The 23918-nt window shown below is 35.0% G+C and overlaps 1 protein-coding gene across 1 annotated transcript in view; it reads right to left on the bottom strand.

Moving 5' to 3' along the window:
* Nucleotides 1-7613: 7613 nt before the first annotated feature.
* Nucleotides 7614-23918, bottom strand: part of LOC131947416 (uncharacterized) — a 25492-nt gene continuing 9187 nt past the window's right edge. The window contains exons 7-11 of the mRNA XM_059308630.1: nt 10814-10939; nt 10461-10609; nt 9816-9848; nt 7950-8005; nt 7614-7827 (exon numbers count right to left, since the gene is read on the bottom strand). Of these exons, the coding sequence (XP_059164613.1) occupies nt 7614-7827; nt 7950-8005; nt 9816-9848; nt 10461-10609; nt 10814-10939 (578 nt within the window). The remainder of the gene's footprint in view (nt 7828-7949; nt 8006-9815; nt 9849-10460; nt 10610-10813; nt 10940-23918) is intronic.

Here is a 23918-nt window from a genome sequence, read left to right as displayed (position 1 = left end):
TAGTGTTAGACGCATATTTAAGAGTGAAGAAATGGACATTATATTAGGACATGGTTTTTTAGATGTTTGCTTATTATATGTCTATAATGAAGATAGGTTTCATACAAATACTATTGCTAAAAGCGATACCACTTGAGCTAGGTTTTTTTACAACACATGAGACAGCAAAGGGTGTTAACCAATATAGAATAATTAGAACCAAATTTTATTAGGCTCATATTGAATAACAAAATATATATTTCCAATACCAGTAAAATATTAAATTTGCAAAATACAATTACATGTATCAAGTATAGAGTAAACATTTATGATTGTCAAATCAGTTTTCCTGCATCCGTTGTTACTTCTTTTCTTATTAAGGACTTAATAATATTACAAATATAAAGACTTAATATAATATGCAGAAATAATGCTAGGTAGAGTTAGAAAACAGTCATGATATCTTCAGTGTATAAAGTAAATAATCCTCTTTATATCTTGCGAAGTAGAGTTCTTATGTTTCTTGACCTCGGCATATAAAAAGAAGATTTAGTTAATGAGCTAGGTGGACATCACAGCTAGCAGACTCGGGGACGATCTACTGTCATGGACCAAGATTCTATCTTGAGACTTTCGGGTTAGCAGGCTTTTACTCTATCGCAAAGCCACGCCGTTACCTCTTTTGTCTATGCAGTTTATTAAAAGCTCATAGCGAGAATGAACCCTTATGGTAATATTCAACTGAGATAACATTTGATTTTTAAGTTTGGTTTAAAAATACAACAATATTCCTTTTAGCTAAATTCTTAAAATAGTGAAACCGCTTCCTTTTTGCAGGAAAGGCCCTGGTCCTGATTGTTGAACTTTAAAATATAGTTCTTGACCTTTTATTCACCGGAACTATAGTTGATCCACAAGCAGAAATATTGTCAGGTTTCACATAAATAGTTTTATACTTTAGTTCTCCGACTGCTACTTGAACCAAAATCGGATTATTTCCACCGGCTACTAACGTCACAATAACCAGATATAAACCATCATCTGGTGCTACAAGTTTTCCTGTTGTTTGATTACAATGGCTGCCGTTATGTTACCTCAGCACCATTACAATTTCCAATAAACGTTTTAACTGGAATACATTTTTCTAAAAAATACTCTTATCTTACAACATAGCGGCTTCATGTCGCATCGATGTAAAGGGATGTTTTAAGATAGAATAATTAAAATACATTATATTATAAGGGGAGCCGGACGTTTTCCGCAAGACATTTGCCCGAATGCCGTTTGCCAGAAGACCGATTTCCCAAACGGAAATTGCCTGAATGTGACAAATGCCCGAATTTCAGTGTAATTATGTTGTATAGGTACTAGCTATTTTAATTTGTTTTAATAAGAAGCAGGTTTTACAATAGGCCACAAGCTGAAGTTACTACCGGTAGAATACGTTTGTTATGTAAATTAGCACGGTTTAGTAGACAAAATATTTTGTAATATTATTTCTTCTTTTGAAAATAAAAAGCTTTTTATTGAAGTGAAAACAAGAATATAAACTAAACTTGCTTATTTTAAAAAAATTATTAATGAAAAACTGTGTAGGCTATGTGATTTCCTGATCGATCAAAGCAAATTTGTTTTCGTTATTCAGTTCATTTCAAAGATTATAGTTATGACAAATATATTTGGTTTAGTTGAAAACCCCCTCCCTACATCCATTCCTGTATAATTTTTCAGGTGATTCAATATAACATGAACATGTATGTGTTTATGTTGATGTTGACCTTGTAAAGTGTTAAAAGTAACCACCAGAACTGTCTCGATTATAGATGACGTAGTTGACTCTAGCCGGAAATCCAAACCCGCCACTTTCCAGTTATCACATGACAGACCACACCGTTCTAATGTTAAAGAATGAAAAGGGTAATTGGTGTGAGTTACTTTAATTTATGCTTTCACATGCGATGCTATCAATGGATCGTTATGTTATAACTAGGGTCTATGTTACCCGCAGTTATGCAGTGAGATGGTATTCAATACCACTATGTTCATATCTAACAATTCAGTAGTTCTTCCTAAAGTTTCAACATAGAACAGGACGACATTAACTTCAATAGTTTTTATACTATAAAATACATAATACGACTTGAACGAACGCTACTGAGACTTGACTACACTTCGACCTCACCCCAACACATCTTCGTGCGTTCATTATATCTTTCGCACCAATATTTGTTCGTATAAACGCACATGATCAAACAAACACCATAACACTTTACTTGAGGCTTAAAGTGAACATTTTATTATGTAGCTAAATTTTAAAATCAGTTCCTTTCTCACCTAAATTATGTTTCTGCTATGTTATTAATTAAAAATGGAAATATCTACTAAAGATCGAATTTATAAAATAGACCACAATTCAACTAGAAAATAAAATACTTAAAAAAAAACTTTTTAAAAAACCACGTTTTTCTTGTGGACTAAAAAGTAGAAAATAAATTTTTCTTCCGACCCTAGGGGATCTACCAATGACTGCTCGTAGATTTTGTGCTTCCTCGAGCTGTGCAGGTTCTTGTGATGACTGTTCATACATTTGATGACAAAAAACGTGGGTACGTTCACCATCAAATTTCCCGACCCATCTGCCCGACCCACGAAATATATATATATATATATATATATATATATATATATATATATATATATATATATATATATATATATATATATATATATATATATATATACATACATATATGGAAAACAAGGGTCGCCCTAAATTTTTTTAAAAATGTCCATCTGGTACACGAATAAATCAGAGGTTTTCCAACACATGAGCTGGCCCCTTTCAGTTTTCTAAGTGAGAACCACGGACTCTTTAAATCTAGTCCAACACACCAAACTGACGCCGATTTTTATGAGGCTTTCATCAAAACGTTACCAACCGTGTGCCCTGTTTTCCAGAAGTTGAATGAAATGTTAACAATGTCGGCAGTTCATTTATTGGATCTTAGGGCGCGGGTTTGTCCACAATACCAACTAGACACGCCAAGGCATGCTGTAAGTCCCTCGGTGACGGCCCAGGTGTCAGGGGAGTCACGGGGCTCTTGGAGCTACCGGTTACATTACTGCACGGGTGATGGGTGCAACACATTGTTTCTTCCGGCAGAGCTCCCCCCCTCCCTTCCCACGAAAACAGTCTACCCTGGAAGAAACACTGGTGCGACACCTAATTATATTTAGTCATCGAGTGTAGTAGCGAGAGTTATTCCTAGTGTTGTGGGAACGTTTAAACGACTGTCTGTGGGGGCCAACTTGCTCATATGTGATGCGCTCAGGATGACACTGCCGCCGGTTGCATTCAAGTAGTAGCCTAATCCGCTTATGCAGGATCACGGGGCGCTAAATCGCATATTTCCGCTAGGAGTCCCCACTCCAATATGTACAAATGTTAGGTCTATGACAGAAACCTTTGCGGGGCTGTACTCAACAGCTTCCCAAGTTTTCATGGCGATTGGGTGAATGATGCAGTAATGCATAATAGACAGAAAAATGTTTTTCACATGTACAACTGTATGTGGCCAGGTCACGCGTTGGATAACTTTCTGATTTAGGGGAGGGGGGGACTTACAAAAAACCAGACGCTCACACACCCTTACCTCAATGACGTCATTTATAAATAGTAATTGAATATTAATAATGTTCAATTAATTCTAAACGTTCTAATTAATTTCTAAATAATTATATAAAAAATAATCTTACCTGCCCTGTTTTGTGAATCAGATGTGCCGAATACTATGAAAGTAAATGTATATCTGTTGACTAGATCTAGTGTTGTCTAGTGTCTGACAAAATGTTTTGAAGTGGTGAATCTTTCGGTTAGGAAGTAGTTCATAAACGATACATTTATCTCCTCGATACATGTGAGGTTGAGAAAGAGGGATGGGAAAAAACTTGAAAGAGACAACAAAACGCCTTGATTTATGTGCGTCAGCATCGCCCATTGTAAAACTTACTCAAGGGAGATAATTCCAAGTATAGGCCTTAAAAGTTTACCATGATATTTCTTGTAAAAGCAAAAACAAGTAAATGTATATAAAACTGAAGTTTCTAGTATTATATTATTTTTTTATTATTTGTAAGATACAAAATAGTACAGGATACAAATTCAACCCCTATCACAAACACATATTAACATTGAAAAATGTACAATGGATTTCGGGTCCCTTACCAATGCCGCAAAGAAGAACCGCGCAACATGAAAGCCCACTTCATATGTAGCAGCTTTTCGTGCTGTGAACTTTGTTGTTTTTTTTTTTAAATTTTGCCGGCGACAGCGTGTGTTTGATTGTAGGGAAATAGAACTCGGCCTTGACGATGGTTAAAAAATACAACTATAAATAACTGTTTTAAATATGTAAAGAATTTGTCGACAATTTTTTAACCCCCTTTTTGGTCCCCATCCCCTGCCCCATCCGCCACAGTATACTTTGGAGGATCGGTCAAACAGTTACGTGTCCTCTATTTAGCTATCAAAGGGGGGGGGGGGGGGTGGGGGGGGGGGCGACGAGTCAAAGAAGTCATTCAAATTTGAAGAGTTGCCTATATTTTACACTGTAGTTTGTGTAATGGATTTTATTTTTTGCGGAAGAGCGTAGTATAGTGACTGTAAAATAAAGATAATCGTACAGCAGCTACAGTGTTTTTCTTTTACAAACCAAATATCAAGGCAAAAATGCACGAAAATTACATTCAAAATTTTAAAAAATATTAATTTTGGTCAGCCGTGGGCCCCTAAACGGCCTGCCCCCTCCCCGCGCATTGCGGGTTCTGGCGGGGTAAATGACAACTACTGACTAGTGTCTTTAACAAAATGTGCAGAAGTGGTAAGTTTACAGTTCAGTAGTTCATAGAGGGTTCGTTAATCTATGCATTACATATTATTGTAAGAGTAAGGATGTGGTGAGGGGTAGAGGTGAGGGGTAGGGGTGAGAGGGGGGAGGGGAGAGATTTGGGAAGGTTCATTGGAAGTAGACAAGAAAGCACCGATGAATATCTATATCAATAGTGCCGACTTTTTCCGGTTGTCTAGAAGACCAGGATAGTCGCCGCAACATTTCCCCAGCCCGATTTCAAAGCGTGCCGGCAGTCAAATTTTACACAGAACTAACCTACACTAACCCGGTAGAAGAACTTGAATGTCATACGCTGTACTCGCACACATTATATACATGTACACAAACAGGTACACAAACAGGTACACAAACAGGTACACAAACAGGTACACAAACATGTACACAAACAGGTACACACTAACTATAATTACTCCAGTTACTTAAACAGTCACTGATGCCATTGTGATTTTATAGAATGTCATCTACTATTTTTAAAAAGTGAATATTTTGTCAAAGTTATATTAATTACATTTATATTAAATACTTTTAAAATGTTTTTTTTTTGTAACGAAAATAAAAGGTGTATTTACAAACACTTAAAACAATTTTTTCCATATCTCCGTCTAGAATACTGCACTTAAACATATCCTTACAGTATAACAACAAATGTGTGTCACCTCATGCATGCATACAAGTTTTCGAGTTCACATATACACATGTGTGCACTCACGTGCAAGCATTTATGTGTACTCTTGTGTGTATGTGTGAGTAAACATCAGAAACAAGATTTGGATTAGCTCACACTCACACTATATTTGGTTTAGCTCACATACAAGATTTGGTTTAGCTCACACGCAAGATTTAGTTTAGCTCACATACAAGATTTGGTTTAGCTCACACACAAGATTTAATTTAGCTCACACACAAGATTTGGTTTAGCTCACACACACAAGATTTGGTTTAGCTTACACACACAAGGGTCGGTTTAGCTCACACTCCCAAGATTTGGTTTAGCTCACACACACACAAGAGTTGGTTTAGCTCATACACACAAGATTTAGTTTAGCTCACACACACAAGATTTGGTTTAGCTCACACACAATATTTAGTTTAGCTCACACACACAAGATTTGGTTTAGCTCACACTCACAAGATTTGGTTTATCTCACTCACACAAGATTTAGTTTAGCTCACACACACACACAAGATTTGGTTTAGCTCACACACACGTGTGGGCAGAAAAAGCTGTTTCTAAACGTTATTTAAAATATAAAACAAATAGAAATAATTGTGATATTTTATTGTTTAAACAAAATACAACACAAGCTCAACGATTGTAAAATAAACGTTGTGTTAGTCAATGTGTAGCTAGATCAGTTCATATTTCCTTATAATTTTTTAGTTAATGAGCAGAGTTAGTCTGGGCAGATTTAACCTGAATATTTTCATAGAACTGATACATCGCCGTGGGTCAAACGCTATGCGCTATATTGCACGCTAAAACTGTGTACATCCAGCTTTTATTTCTGGCTTTGATTCCATAGCATTTGTTCATATAAAGAACAAAGTACAAGGCAGCACTTGTTTCATTTAGGAGTTTTTCTCCTAGATGAGTATTTGTCCCTGGTTATAGAGCCTAATTTAGGAAAGGGACCGAACTCTCGACTTCAGTGAAAGCAATAATGAGATCCATTACTTGAAAACGGGGATAATGACGTAGGGGTGTGACGTCATAGACCCATAAGACATAGCGTCGTTTAATTTGTTTGTGTTTGGTATAGTATTAATTTTATTTTAAAATTAAAATGAAAATATCAAATAAAACAGACAAACATGATTTATATTTATTAAGTAGACAGATCGGAATCAATGATTGTACACATTTGGCTGTAGATTTGATTGTCACTACAGCTGAGCTTTTTGATTGTGCGATGTAAGGCTCTGTGTTAACATACATATACATACAAATACATATACATGAATACACACACACATATATATATATATATATATATAGATATATATATATATATATATATATATATATATATATATATATATATATATATATATATATATTTATTTATTTATTTAATTATATTTATACATATATACTTGATAGCTAAATAGATGTTATAATTATTATAGGTGTTAATGTATGTTAATTTACAGACACAATGTTACTGAATACAAACCAAAAACAAAAATTATTCTAACACGGAAACAGTTATTTTTTTTCAAATTAAAGGCAGTAGTGATCAAAATGACAACAGTTCTTTGCAGTATAATAATTTAAAAAATATTTTTTAATGTTAATAACAAATTAATGTTTTAAATACAAAATACAAATGTTAATGTTTGTTAAGTGAACTCATTCTAACAATCTTTTTTTTAAATAGTTCATAATCATGTAGTTCCAGGTATAAGTTGTTTTTTTAAACAATTAACATAATAAGTATGATTAGACCATACACCTAGTGCGTGATAAAAGATATTTAAACAAAGCAGTCTTATAATTCTATTATATATATGAGCTTAGTGTCGTCAAGTATGACACATTATCGGTGAGCGCATTGAATGAGCTAGAACTCCCAAATGATGACTAAACGAATAACATATAAACCACTTAAGTTTGTGTAGACATGTAGTCTACAAAAACAGTAAGTTGTTAGCGTGTGTATTACATGATGGTTACATATTTTATTGTTTGAGAATTTACCATCCACCATATTTCGTGTTGTACTTCTATAAACTAACGATAATAAAACTACTATAGCAGGATAAAGCTGCGTCTTGATCTGCGAGGAACACTCGAAAGTAAAGTTCTTGACCTTTCTTCATGTCAACAACCACTGAGTCAGCAGCGCTAGTTCTGGCACATTTCACTTCTATAGTCGTACACCACACGTCTCCAGCCATCACACCAACTCTAATCTCTTTATCTTCCCATTCATGTAGACTGACACAGACGAGATATAAACCATCATGTGGTGATACAAATTTTCCTGTTGTTTGATTAAAATGTTGACCGTTATATTCACGTACTCCATTAAAGGTTGAAATAATTGATCCATCACTGACAGGTGTGGGATCAGCAAGCTGTACATGACAAGCATATCTGTTACATACACGTGACTCTGTTGATTAGAAAACATGCGTTTGATGTACATGTTCAATTTTACGAATGCTCTGACTATTTGATCCATAATATTTGTAAATTGTCGTTTCTTTAGCTTATGTTATCATCTCATTATATGTGTTTTGTATGCAGTTTATAATGTAAGTAAAATTGACAAACCCAAATCAAACAATTATTTTAAAAAAAATAAACTATGTTTAATAATCTATAATGTTTACATAACTTTGTGAAAGACCATAAATTGAAACACTACACCACTAAATTAGTACGGTCCTTAGTTTGTGTGGTGTTAGGTTATCGTTTCCTACGTATTGACACTACCAGTTTAGTAGGTCAATTAAAACCTCACAAAACGTACAACACATGTTATATACGATATGCTAAAACCGGGTCTACGACAAATTCCTGACATACACTTGCCCAAATGCCGTTTGCCCCAAGGCCGATTTCCCGAACGGACACTTTCCCGAATGCGACAAATATCCGAATGGGCATTTGTTAATATCAAATAGACATTCTTAATCAATTCAAGTTTGACATTTTGATAACACAATTCTGGGCATAAAAAACAAATTTGTTTATAATACACAAAATGAGAATCATTTTAAAAACCTCAGATAAGCGAAAATTATATTTTCGTCTTGTTTTATAGATAGCAAAAGATGTAGGCCCTACACTTTCTATAATATAGCAGATACTAATTAATTCATAATGCCTGCTTGCAGATATTAAATAGTATTTTGTTCCCTTTCAATTTGGTTAGACATTTATTTAATTATCAACATTTCAAATTTAAATTGTTAAAAATGATTTTTGGTAATCAGTAATGTTCACATTTTTCGGGCGAACGGCTTTCGGGCTAATGGCTTTTGGGCATTGTCGCATTCGGGAAAGTGTCTTTCGGGAAATCGTCCGACTCCCATTATAATCATGCAGTCCGTATGTGTTCACATTATAGTTTAATTATATATGACTTATCTATCGAAACAAGAATTACTAGAACTAAAGTTGTTCTGTTGTAGGCCTACTTAATAATGACCGATCACAAGATTTGCACAGTCAGCATTTTGTAATGTTCATTTCAGTTTACAGCAAATTAATTAGACACTAAGATGTTAAAAATGTATAATTATCAATGTTTTCAGGTTATTACTTTCTTTTTTATATTTCAGATCTGGCTCGTATGTGAAAACTTCTTAATATAAGAAACATAAGGGGATGACGTGACGTTAATAAAATTAGTTAATTTTAAACTGCAGCTCTGTATATGTCTTACTGTACTAGGGTAGACCGCTGTACGTCCGTGTAATAGAAATGCAGAGAGTAAGAGATTTAGAGAGAGCGTGAGAGTGGGCGGTAAACAAACGTATAAAACATTTTACCGATCGGTTATCATTGAGAATTATTTGATATCTTTTACTATTCCTACATTTAAACGAGGAAATCAATAGATAAACTTGTCATAAAATCACTATTGTTATATATATAAGATTTAAAAACTTTTTTTTACAAAGCAAACTTACCTATGAGATGAAAATCGTTAGACAACTTTGAAATAGTATTTTCAAGTTCACCCAGCTAAATTAAAATAAAGTGTAAAGGAAACAAATGAAACAATCACATATCTACTGACTCACTAGCTTCAATAGATAATGGTAACTTTTAAAAAAAGGAAATGATTTATTGTATATTCTTATTTAATTAATAAACTATTTATTAGTGAATTCCCAAACATTATGGACATTACTGGAGTAATTTAGGATTTATCAATGTTGCAAATGATTTTTTAAACAGTATTTCAAACATACCTTATTTAATTTTTCTTCTCTAGTTTCAAAGTTCTGGTTAAAGATTTGAATCAGTTTCTCAATGGGCATCAATCTTTGTTGTAGGAGTTTGTACATCACATTGTGCTAAATGACCGACGATCATAATTAAAGAATTCTACAATTAATTATTTTTGTTGTATATTAAAACTAACATACAATTAGCATTTATATAACAGTTATGATTATAGGTTAAATTAGCCAACTGTCACATTTAAAAATTTGAAGTAAATTGAATTGCAAGTAATAAAAGAAATGTGTACAAAAAGCACAACAATTTTAAAATATACCTTTGATTGTAACTTTTCAAATTGAGTTGATGTTTTGACAATGTTTTTTTTTATTTTCATGTTGTAAGGAAACAATCAAATCAGAATGGCTTTTAATTTCTTGTTTCATACTGTCTCTTATATCTTGCATCTCTTTGTTTATTTTGCGCACTTTGTTTTCATATTCTTTCATATCTAGAGACAATCTTTCTAGTGTTTTGTTTGACTTGGATTCTTTTTCTTTTAAACTTTCAATTTCTTTGTCTAGCTCCTTTACTTTGTTATCGTGTTCATTCATTTGTTTTCTGAGGTTTTTAAAATTCTGTTTTTGTTTTTTAGTCAGTTGTTCAATGTTTACCCCCATGTCACTCTGTTCAGTTACAAAGTTATCTCTCCATTGTTTTATTTCTGATATGTCATCTGTTGACTTGTGTTGTGTGTCCTGTAGGTACCATAGTGTTGTTTCAATATAGGCGAGTCTACGCTCTAGGTCAGGATGTTCTTTAACTGAAAATAGTCAAAAATATTCAGTTTGTAATTTTAAAGGAATGAAATGTGGAAAAATAGGTTCTTTAAAACAGAATACACAACAAAATTAAAGTAGTTTTCTTTTTTTAAATTAAAAAGTATCTAACCGTACACGCTTTAGCACTGTAAACGGCTTATGATGCAGCTACTTAACTCGTTATATCAAACAAAACTAAGACATACCGGCTGTATGTGTGACTTGTGTCTTGAGTTGTCTTGGTGATTCTCCTGTTAGAAATGTTGCTGTTGTCTGTGTGTCAGGCTGTGGTAAAGATGGCGTTGGTTTGTTGACACTCATGTTGTCCTCATCTGGTTGATTGGGATTTTAATTTTATTTTTTATTGCAGTTGAAGTTTACAATGATTTTGTGTTGTATACAATGTGTTTTACTAGTTTAGCTTGTTAAAACTATAATGTAATCTATAATCTAATGAAATACTCTGATGAAAAAAAAAACTTTGACCATGAGCCAATTGTATAGAAAAAAAGTATTTTTAAACGTCTAAACTATATGTATTACACATGCTGTTTTTTTTTACACGGATGTTTAACTAATTTATAAGTAACATGTGTTCAATTATTACTTAACCAAAAGTGTTTTTAAAAACATACAACATTCTATAATCTCTTAAGGCTCTTTAACAGGGGCGGAACTACCATGCCGCCAGACCCAGCAATACAGGGTTGGGGGGCAGGCAGAGTTTCTTCCAGGCATCTCTTCAAGGAGGGGGGGGGGGGGGGCTAAGCCCCCCCCCCCCCCCCCGAACATTTTTTACCTCCCCCCCCCCCCCCGAACGAAATGAAATTTACATAATTTATATAGAAAATATATGCTTTTAACAGTGTCCGCCCCCCCTCCCCCCCCCCCCCCGAAAATTTCAAGTGCCCTCCCGGAGAAAAAAGTCTGGAAGAAACGCTGGGGGCAGGGCGTTTATGGGACCCTACTCCGACGAAAAAACAATAAATTTTGTTTTCATAAATGTCTTTTGTGCACCTTGATGGTGGTTTTGTAAAAAAAAAACAGGTCTACTATAGCAGTGATTGTTCTACAGTAACCAACACACACTGTTGCGTAGAAAAATATTGTATAATCTACAAGAGCTGGTTTAAAAGATGGGCAAACGTTTACACCACTTCCATGACTTACTGTCCTTCTTTAAAATAGGGGTGCATATGAAGCTCATTTAAATAGCTCTGTACTATGTAAATTGAAAAGCAATGGATTCTCTTGATTATATTTTAAATAAGACATGCTAAAGAATAGTATATCTATAAAAATGAATGCATTTAAAATTAATAAAATAAATACAAAAAGTTATAAAAATTAACATAACGCGAGAAACCATTGCACAAATCCATCTTACAATTTTATATACTTTTTACAAGCTATTTTGCCTTTGCTATATTAAAAATTATAAAACATGTTTATTTCATGCCCGAAATTAATGTGGGCTGATTTTGTCTGGTTTGTTGTCTCAGAATGGTTATACATTGTAATGAAATAGATAAAATTACTCTGGAAATATATTACCTAAAATTTAGTGAAGCAGGCTACAAATATTTTTAAATAAATATTATATATATATATATATATATATATATATATATATATATATATATATATATATATATATATATATATATATACATATATATATATATATGTATATATATATATATATATATATATATATATATATATATATATATATATATATATATATATATATATATATATATATATATATATTAGGGGGCTCCAAAATCTTTTTAGCGGCGGAGCCTTTTTTTTGCCTAGTTCCACCACTACTCTTCAACCTTTTCTTAGGAATAATGTTACGCAATTTGATAGAATAATTCTTCACTTTTTTATAAAGGATTTACAAGATAGAATAGTGGGATATGATTTTTATATAAAGTAAAAATTATATGGTTATGAGTGGACAGTGAAATTATATCCTTTTTACATAGTTTTTGCAAGATCTGTAAACTAAACTAAAAATCAATTTGTCGTATTTATTCAGATGAAACGTGTGAATACGTAATAAACAGGCTACATGATCAAAGACTTTTAACGTTCTATAAAATCGTAATGATCTTGAAACTTGTTATATGGCCAATAAGGCTACAAAGAGTTATTGTAAATTCTTCATTTTTTTTTAAATATAAGGATTTACAAAATTCACTAATGTAATATAGAGTTTATATAAATTAAAAAGCGGAAACTGGTTTTGTAGTTCGTTCACAATGAAGTGCAATTATATCCCTTTAACACAGTATTCGTAATATCTGTAAACTGTAAAACAATTTCGTTGCATTTTCTCAACAGAAACGAGTCAATACTAAAATCATAGGCGGCTACAAGACTATAGACTTTGAGATTTTTAATTAGAAATTATAAAAACTATCAGAGTGTGACCTACTTAGGTCGAGTCATTTTTATTTTGACATTGTATAATTCCTTATATGGAATGATGGTGTAACACCTGGGGTTTTTCCACTGACTTATTAAGGTGTTTGAGACATAGAAAATTTCCATTAAAATCTGATTGAATGATTCTGATCAGATGATTATCCCAACCAATGGCGACATGAGTTGAGGATAACCTCCCCTGTCACAGAAGTCTTTAATTGCCCCGCACACTCGCAACACGAGGCAGTTTATCTTGACCTGGCAGTCTACGAGGCCGTTTTACCTTGGTCAGGTTGCCGTCCATATTGTCCGGCTATAGACTCTGACCATTTGAACGTGAGAGTACTTAAGACCTGTGTGTGCCTTGCTTTCTTAAGTTGATTTAGTCTTCTAGTTTAATATTACTTGTCGCTAAGTAATTCTAGAAACTACAGCAGTGTTGTGTGGCCTGTAGCTGTTCTTTAGACAGTGTAGAAATCTGTGATAGTGTTTTTTTCCTGCATTTTGTAAGTTGGGTTTTTGATATTTTATAGATTAAATATTTTATCTAGTTCATCTTTGTGTTCTACCACATCTGTGTTCGCTGATTAAAAGGTCGTATGTAGATTGGATGAGTGTTAATTACAATTGTATCACTAGCTTCCCTAGACATTAATTTCGAGCCCTAGTGTGTCGTTGTGTTAAGTGTTCATCCACGTAGGCCGTAAGGCATTTGCATATGACCCCGAAAAAAGAATCCGGGGACGTTCTCCTTCTATTTGGCTGATAGATAGGTTAACGTTACAAAGTGGGAGCTCGCCGAGATTTAATCTGTCGTTCCAGTTGTTGGTTATATCAGTTAAGCCCTAAGTTTAGTTGGGTCTAGTTGTTTTTATATCCAGTGTAGCGCCGTGGTCTTACAACGCGCGCTCAGGCTAGAGTATCTAGGTCAAATAAGCAGACGTGTCACGTCCTACATTTAGAGGTCAAGTACACGGCCCAACTCACCGTGCTAAGTTAGTGAACCTAGGCTTGTTGTGATTTGAAAGTTAGTGTTATGGAGTCGTTTTTGGCTAATCCTACTGTTGAAGATGTAGAAAAGTTGAGTAGAAAAGTTTTGGTTAGTGTTGTTAAGGAATTGAAATTGGATTATTCTGTTACGCAGAAGTCAGAAGTGTTGAGAGATAAAATTGTTGTTCATTTCATTAATGAAGGAGTATTTGACGAAAGTTTGTTAGCTAGTGTGTTGCTCCGCGAGGAGAAATCTATAGAAGAGAGGGAGCTTCTATTAAAAGAAAAGGAGTTTGAAACTAGAAGTGCTCTAGAGAAACAGGAGTTAGAGGCTAAAATTGCTTTAGATAAGAGGAGGTTGGAATTAGAGTTTGGCCAAGTTAGTGATGTCACTTCTCCGGTAGATCCAAAAAAGTTGTCGGTAGGGCAAGTGATTGCCAAATTTGGGAAATTAGTTCCGAAATTTGATGAAACAGATTTGGTCGTTTTCTTTAACTCGTTTGAGAGTTTAGCGAAGACATGTGAATGGCCCGAAACTTCCATTACTGCTTTATTGAGCTCTGTCCTTACTGGGAAAGCTGCAAAGACATACCAGGCACTCTCTCACGACGTTCAAAATAACTATAGTTTGGTCAAGACTGCCATTTTAAAGGCCTACGCACTGACGCCCGAGGCCTATCGGACAAAATTCCGAACACTCCGCAAGTTACCCACACAATCATATGTGGAATTTCTCTTTGAAAAGGAGAAAATATTCTCAAGGTGGCTACACTCTGAGGAAGTTTCTGAGTTTGAGAAACTCAGGTCACTTATCCTAAGGGAAGAATTCCTATCGTCCCTGCCTGAAGAGATACGACTACACATACTGGATAACAAGATAACTGACATCCAGAAGGCTGCTGAGTCGGCTGACACATATATGTTGGTGCATAAGAAACCACCAGTGTCAGGAAACCGCCTCAACCCCGTGCTTCCCCTTTTTGGCAGCAATCCTCCTGTTGGCCAACACGTGAAGGCATTACAGTCCAGAGAGAAACCAAGATCAACTCTCAATCGTCGAGCAGTATGCCAGTTCTGCAAAAGGCCTGGTCATCTTGTCAAGGACTGTTACAAACGTCGTCAATATAACAGAGAGGTGGTGCGTACTTCTGCGCACTATGCTCTATCCCCTCAAGCAGCCAGTTCAACTATGAACTCTAGAATTCTAAAGGACTCTAACCCTAAGTGTCCGCAAGAAGGTAGTCAAGTCTCCACACATTATGTGCAGTCACATTTTGACTGTTCTCGCCACCATCCAGTTTCTTCCGAGTCTACCGATCTCGAGGGATCGAGAAAAGTTGACTTTTCATCTTTTATTGCTGAAGCCCTCATTAGCAAACCAGGTGATCCGTTGTCTCAGCGGAATATCACCGTCCTAAGAGACACAGGAGCGTCACAATCACTCCTTTTGAAAAGTTCAATGGACATTTCACCAGAGACGAACACCGGAAAGATTTCCATTATCCAGGGAGTGGGGACAAAATCTACTGTCGTCCCTCTACACAAGTTTGCCCTGAAACATCATCTCGTCGAAGGTGTGATAGATAGTATTCCAGTCCCAGGAGTACACCTACTTCTAGGGAATGACCTTGCGGGAAGCAAAGTATACCCCTGTACGGTTTCAGACCCTTTGTCAACAGTTCCAGATAATGATTATGAACTGTATCCTGCATGTGCGGTGACAAGAAGCCAGACCAAACAATTGGCTGACATAACGTCTGAACCACACCCGCCATCATCGTCAAGAAATTCGACTCCCAAACTGGAGTCTATGCTTCCAGAAAACACAAGCCTGGGCTTACCCCTGAGAATATCTCAGGAAGACATCATTAAAGCTCAACAAGTCGACGCGGAACTCCAAGCAACGGTCGAAAAATCTCTATCATCTGACGATGGAGAATATTTCTCCGAGAACGGCCTCTTCTTTCGTCGCGCTATACCGGTGAATGCCTCACCAGCCGAACCATGGTTGGGTAAAAACCAGCTGTGGATCCCTCCACCTTATCGGCATGAAATACTTAAGCTGGCACATGACCATCCAATGTCAGCGCACCCAGGTGTCACTAAAACGACGGCGAAGATCAAAGAACTGTTCTTTTGGCCCAAAATGAGAAAAGATGTGTCGCGTTACTGTAGAAGTTGCACGAACTGTCAGTTGGCCGGAAAGCCAAACCAGACAATTCCTAAGGCCCCTTTGAGTCCGATTCCTGTATTAGAAGAACCTTTTTCTAAAATCGTCATGGACTGTGTAGGTCCCTTGCCTAAAACCAAGGCGGGCAACGAGTACCTACTTACCTTTATGTGTTCAAGTACCCGTTTTCCCGAGGCGATTCCCTTACGGAACATTAAGGCAAAGACTGTAGTCAGAGCCATGACCCGGTTCTTCACTACCTTTGGATTACCTAGAATCGTGCAAACAGATCAAGGCAGCAACTTCACCAGTCACCATTTTCAGGAAGCACTAGCCAAGCTAGGCGTTACCCACATCACCAGCTCAGCCTACCACCCTCAGTCTCAAGGCGTACTTGAGAGGTTCCACCAAACCCTCAAAACCATGCTAAGGACATTCGCTAATAGTAACACCCAATGGGATGAGTCTGTTCCTTGGATTATTTTCGCCGCGAGGGACTGTGTCCAGGACTCTTTAGGCTACTCGCCTTTTCAACTTGTGTTTGGACATTCTGTCCGTGGCCCCCTGAAGCTGATACACGAACGTTGGACAGGTACCAGTGATCATCCAGTGGAAAACTTCGACGATTTTCACGTTCGACTGAAGGCCGTGTGCGAAATGGCTCACAAGAACTTAAGAAAGGCCCAAGTGAGAATGAAAGGACTGTATGATAAGAGTTCTTGTAAACGAACATTCAATCCAGGCGACAAAGTTCTTGTGCTAGTACCTAATCTGAACAATGCGTTATCCTTGAGATATTGTGGACCCTTTACTGTGCATTCAAAATTAAGTGATTTGAACTATGTTGTCAATACGCCCGACAGAAGAAAGAAACAGACAGTGTATCATGTCAACTCACTGAAAAAATATTATGATAATTGTAACAATTTTCAATCCACAGCTAAAATTACTTTACCTGTATGTTCAAATGTTTCTGATGATGTGATACATGATAAATTGAAACCCCCAAAATTGGTAAATTCTTCCTTTTTAGATAATTTGAATGTCCACCTTATGCATTTGTCCACAGAGGAAAGCCATAGATTGTCTCAGTTATTTGAGACATTTCCCTCTATTTTTGGGGATGTCCCCAAAGAAGCGAAAGTTCCACCTCATGATGTAGACGTTGGTGACGCAAAACCCATTAAACAACACCCCTATAGAGTTAACCCGGAAAAAGCTGCTTTGATAAAAGATGAAATTGATTATATGCTTAAGAATGATATCATTGAGCCCAGTTTCAGCAGCTGGAGTTCCCCATGTCTCCTAGTCCCGAAAGACGGTGGATCTTTCAGGTTTGTGACCGACTTTAGGAAGGTGAATGCGCTCACCAAAGCTGATTCCTATCCATTACCTCGGATAGAAGACGTTATTGATAAAGTTGGTCAGGCTAAGATAATATCCAAAATTGATTTACTTTCAGGATACTGGCAAATCCCCTTATCTGACCGTGCAAAAGAAATATCTGCTTTTGTAACCCCTAATGGTTTTTATAGATACAAACGCATGCCCTTTGGTATGCGAAATGCTGGTCAAACTTTCCAGAGGGTCATTAACTCTGTCATTGCTGACATAGACCAATGTGAGGCCTACATAGATGATATAGTTGTATTTTCTAATACTTTTGAAGAACATATTGTTCAATTGACAAACCTTTTTAGAAAATTGTCTGAAGTCAATTTTACTGTAAACTTACATAAAAGTGATTTCTGTAAAGCTTCAATTACCTATTTGGGTTATCAAGTGGGAACGAACCAAGTTCGGCCCATTGAAGCTAAAGTAGATGCTATTGTAAGGTTACCACCTCCCAAAAATTGTAAAGAGATCAAAAAGTTCCTTGGGATGGCTGGTTACTATAGGCGGTTCTGTCAAAACTTTTCAGCTATTGCTGAACCTCTTACTGCATTATTGAAAAAGGGTGTTGAGTTTGAATGGTCAGATAAATGTCAAGAAGTTTTTTTAACCATTAAGTCATTTCTATCTAATGCTCCTGTTATGGCTGCACCAAATTTCAGCAAGCCCTTTAAACTTGCCATTGATGCTAGCAACTTAGCCATTGGCTCAGTCCTATTTCCAGAAGACAACATGGGAATTGACCATCCCATTGCCTTTTTTTCCAGGAAGTTAAATGAGAACCAAAAGAATTATTCTACTATTGAAAAAGAAGCTTTAGCTTTGGTTTTATCATTACAACATTTTGAAGTCTATGTCTCTTCTTCAACCAATCCAGTCAGAGTGTTTTCTGACCATGATCCCCTGAAATTTACCTCTAAGTTAGGACAGACAAATCAAAGAATATTGAGATGGTGCTTATATTTCCAAAATTTTAATCTGGAAATTTCACACATTAAGGGTAGTGATAATGTTGTGGCTGATTGTTTGTCAAGGATGTAAAATCTTGTTACACACATTGATCATGTGACATGCTTTGTGGTTCATTAGGACCATAAACAGGTTTTGTTTGAGTGTCACTCATATGAAAATGAGTGGTGTGAGTTTTGAATTTTTTTCAAAATTCCAATCCTGTTGAATATTTTGTTTATTTTCAGGTGAACCTTAATTAAAGGTAGTTTTTGATTATATGTAATTTTTTATAATAATATGTCTCATATGACTCAATTGATATTGTAGCTAGTCATTGAAATAAAGGTCATACCCTGGCGGGTTTACCACTTTTAATATCCACATGGGAATATTGTAATACCCTTTTTTGAGGGATTTTCATGTATAATTACTTTTTGAAGGGTTACTCCCCTTTCACCAATTGTAAAAGTAGGAGTTACTTCCCTTTTATGTTCAGGGATATTTTCATATGGTATTATGATTTTGATTGCCTACATTTGTAAAACATTTTTGTTATTTCATTGCCAGATTGGTTCCTTATGTATGTTTTTGTGGAACCTATCTGTCACTTCCAAAAAGGGAGGGGATGTGACCTACTTAGGTCGAGTCATTTTTATTTTGACATTGTATAATTCCTTATATGGAATGATGGTGTAACACCTGGGGTTTTTCCACTGACTTATTAAGGTGTTTGAGACATAGAAAATTTCCATTAAAATCTGATTGAATGATTCTGATCAGATGATTATCCCAACCAATGGCGACATGAGTTGAGGATAACCTCCCCTGTCACAGAAGTCTTTAATTGCCCCGCACACTCGCAACACGAGGCAGTTTATCTTGACCTGGCAGTCTACGAGGCCGTTTTACCTTGGTCAGGTTGCCGTCCATATTGTCCGGCTATAGACTCTGACCATTTGAACGTGAGAGTACTTAAGACCTGTGTGTGCCTTGCTTTCTTAAGTTGATTTAGTCTTCTAGTTTAATATTACTTGTCGCTAAGTAATTCTAGAAACTACAGCAGTGTTGTGTGGCCTGTAGCTGTTCTTTAGACAGTGTAGAAATCTGTGATAGTGTTTTTTTCCTGCATTTTGTAAGTTGGGTTTTTGATATTTTATAGATTAAATATTTTATCTAGTTCATCTTTGTGTTCTACCACATCTGTGTTCGCTGATTAAAAGGTCGTATGTAGATTGGATGAGTGTTAATTACAATTGTATCACTAGCTTCCCTAGACATTAATTTCGAGCCCTAGTGTGTCGTTGTGTTAAGTGTTCATCCACGTAGGCCGTAAGGCATTTGCATATGACCCCGAAAAAAGAATCCGGGGACGTTCTCCTTCTATTTGGCTGATAGATAGGTTAACGTTACAAGAGTATTGACTTAAAATATGTGACGTCACATCCAACAAGGCCGTGGCTGCTGTGTCCAGTTCTTGTGATAGCTCGATGTAGCTGACAGATGATTGGTCAGTTTTTTCTTCTAGCCACGCCTTACTTTTTGCAACAATCAGGTTAAAGCAAACAACAACAATATTTTAAAGTGGCCACGTGTTGTCGTGCTGTATTTATAAACAGTCTGTCTTGGGTTGTAATTCTTAGCAAGTGCACTTTGTAAAACGCTAATCGTCACATGTCTACATTATCCTGTTCAAAATGCATTTACACTTTAAGTGTTACGGTACTTTCTTAGTTGATATAAACTTACATTTTTCATATTTCCCAAAACAGGTTCCAGAACTTGTACCTGTTCTTCCAAATATTTCACGTGTTCTGTTACAAGCTTGACCTGAATTCCTGAGGTCATCTACGAAACAAATGTTTAATATTTTAAACATTTTAAACTATGTAACAGTCATAACACTTAAATACTGATTTTTCATTTAAATCCAGCCTAAAAAGTGTTATTGATCAGTTGTTTGTGTCCATAGTATCAATGGGTAAGAATACTAGCATCTGGTTAATTTACTTGAATTCCAGATTATTAGTTGCTAATATATACCAAAAAAAGGCATCTGTTCAGGGCATATGTTACCGTTGTCAGCAACTATGTCTACGCTCATCAAGTTAAGTATAGAAATACGTAAAATATTTTGTTTCGAATTTGTTTTGTTTGTGAAATTTGCTAATATTAGCTAAAAATACTGATCTATAACAGCGATATATGAGCTCTACTACAATATAATTTCCCGTTTCTCTAAAAATATACAGCTTGGTTTTCTCGATCTTCGGTTTCGATTGCTAACCAACAATTTGGTGACAAAATTTAACTGTGAATAGTGTAAATACTATATGGCAAAGTAAGTTTTTACAAAAAAAAACGAATTGCGTATTTGTCAAATAAACGATTATAAAATAGAGGTTAATAAAAAAATATAATTTTTTAAAAATTTACAGCAGGCCTACATTTTACACAATTTGGTTACTATAGGCATACATAAATATTTATAGAATTTGTTATGTTATTTAAATCGTTCTGACTTTATCCTTCCGTTTTAAAACCCAATAGATTTTTACTTTCTCGTATATACGTAGTATAGAGAAAGTGTTGTAATCGTGCAAAAAAAAAATAATCGAGATTTTTACAAATCTCGACGTTTTACACCTCACTTATACGAAAAAACATAATTTTGCAATCTTGTCCGTATGTCTGTGTGTCTGTGTGTGTGTCTGTGTGTGTGTGTGTAAACACGATTACTTGAGTACCGTTACAGCTAGGTTGATGAAATTTCATATATAAGTATTTTATCAAAATCGTAGATCCGTATCAACTTTTGAGCGATTTCCGATAACCGGAAGTGGTACTTTTTTTACTTTGAATTTTTCAAAAGCCTATAACTTGAGTACTGTTTCAGATAGATAAATGAAATTTCACATGTAAGTAAAATATCTAATTCTCTACCTTCTGTTAAATTTTGAGTAATTTACGTTGACGGGAAGTGCTAATTTACGCTATTTCCGATTTCTCAAAAACGCATCTAAATGTATAAAGTACTAATAATATTGCGCACCATTATGAACATCTTTATTTGGCGTTCGCTTGATGTGCAATATTTTTTTCTATGGGATTCTATTTTATTTTAAAAAGTTTATGTATTTAAAATGGATTAAAAAAAATTCATAAAAAACGTTTTAATAACAAGCTTTTATGTACTAATGCACTAAAAAGTAGAAAATAAATTATACACTACTATTTAAATTACTAGATCGAAAAGCGTGGGTCACTTTAGTATCTATTGGATACTTTTACTAATGTTAAGGAAGACACCCACGCTTTTCTTTATAGTAATTTAAATAGTAGTGTATAATTTATTTTCTACTTTTTAGTGCATTAGTACATAAAAGCTTGTTATTAAAACGTTTTTTATGAATTTTTTTTCAGTATTTTACATGTTTTATTTACAATAGTGTTACATGACTAAAAACCATTGCGCGTCTATTGAACGTGATGGCGCGCCTACTGAAGGTGATGGCGCAGCTATTGAACGTGATGACGCGTGTGGTGTGGTTGGATAGACATGCCTATTGATTCGGTCCAAATTTTAATTAATTCATAAAAAATTAATTAGGCATCCAATTAAGTCAAATTTAATTTCAGATTGCATTGTCCTGATGTCTTGACCCACGTGCCAAGTGTGAATCGTATCGGTCAAGTAGAACTGTCCGAATTTTCACTCCTGCATTTCGGTCTAGACTGACGACTGACGACTGGCGACTGAAGACTGGCGACTGACGAGGAAGTGAGTTAAATAAAAGCTTGTAAAAATCATAACTATATCCCGAGTTCCCATCCCCTGTTGTTTTATATAAGAATATTCGAGAAAGTTTAGGGGAGATCACTCCCGGTTTATTTAAAATGTACTTCTAATTCCATTTAAAACTATGATGAACATGCAGATTAGCTTTACCTTAAAATGATGTTTTTTGACGAATCGATGTAGGGCTAAAGATCATGAGCAAGAACTCTTCCTGCTTTAAATAATATCGGGTGTTCCCGAAAAGCGTTGTCAGTTTGAGAGTTATCTACCATTTATTAATGAATAAGATTCCTGTAGATAAGCCACAACACAACATCTATTTTATTGAAACAATATTATATCGAAAGGTAAGGAAACATTTGTAGATAGATTTCAGATCATTTTAATTATTTAATTTTTTAGTCGATGTGACTAACGATGAGGGTAAAATGCGAATACTAACCGCGATATATCGATTCGGTAAAATGCAATATTGAGTTTAAAGTTAAAAACTTCGTTTTCGTGACATATTTGTCTGGCAGTTATAATATTTCATTAAGACTATAGCATCTGCAGTCATATGGTGTTAAGTTTCACATGCATTCATAACCACTTTATCTATTACTTACATGCCGATGGCTGAGTACAACCCCACCCATGAATCTTTAAACATTTTGTTGTTACCATTAGAGAAGATGCATGTTCATGTACAAAGTAATTTAAGTCATTTTGTCAATCAGGTTAGTATAATTTACACATTATGTTTATAAAAAAGAAAATATACTTACTATATTCTAAATTGAACTCATGTGAATTAGAAATCTGTTCACTCTCTTTTTACCGGGAAAATTATAGTCATCTCAACTATCGAGTTTAAAGTGACCCGAAACTGACCTAGAATGACAGCGGCCTTATATAAACATAACATTTTTTAAAGTGCTTAAATTAGATCGACCACTTACAGATGCGACAAAATGTTGATACTTGTTAAGGAGATAGCTCTTTACCGTAGGCACCTGGAAAAAAATTTAAGGGGTTAATAATTAAAAGCTTTTACTAATTAATTTTAATTGTTAAAGGGACGTAACAGCGTCAGCAATTTGAAATTTAATTTCCCGCTTTCTTTGACAACACGCACAAATTCAATTAAGAGAACATTCGGGTAAAACAAACATGTCTTTAATTTTTTTTAAACGATTTTCAAATACGTCTGACAATTAATAAAAACTATCAAGTTTAACGCGTCAATTAAACCTACATAAAGGTATATAACTGAGTCAGGAGTTTCAAGTTTAAATTTTTCGGAGTTCTTTGATTACTTAAAAAAAAACAAGAATAATATACATGTAGGCCTAGATTAAAAAAAAATCCTTTAAAATTTATACTACCCAATTTTTAAGTAGGGTGAAAATTAAACCGTCTATAATAACTGATATTTGAATCATACTTTAGACGGCCTTTGATTTCTCATATGCGGTTTTAGCACCCATTATATACATGTACACAAACATGTACACAAACATGTACACAAAAATGTACACAAACATGGACACAAACATGGACACAAACATGTACACAAACATGTACACAAACAGGT

This window comes from Physella acuta, unplaced genomic scaffold (assembly GCF_028476545.2).
Source record: "Physella acuta isolate Inbredline_101_S28 unplaced genomic scaffold, ASM2847654v3 ptg000592l, whole genome shotgun sequence".
NCBI classification, from domain to species: Eukaryota; Metazoa; Mollusca; class Gastropoda; family Physidae; genus Physella; species Physella acuta.
Note: the sequence above shows the minus strand (reverse complement) of the source record. Positions and strands in the feature narration are given on the sequence as shown.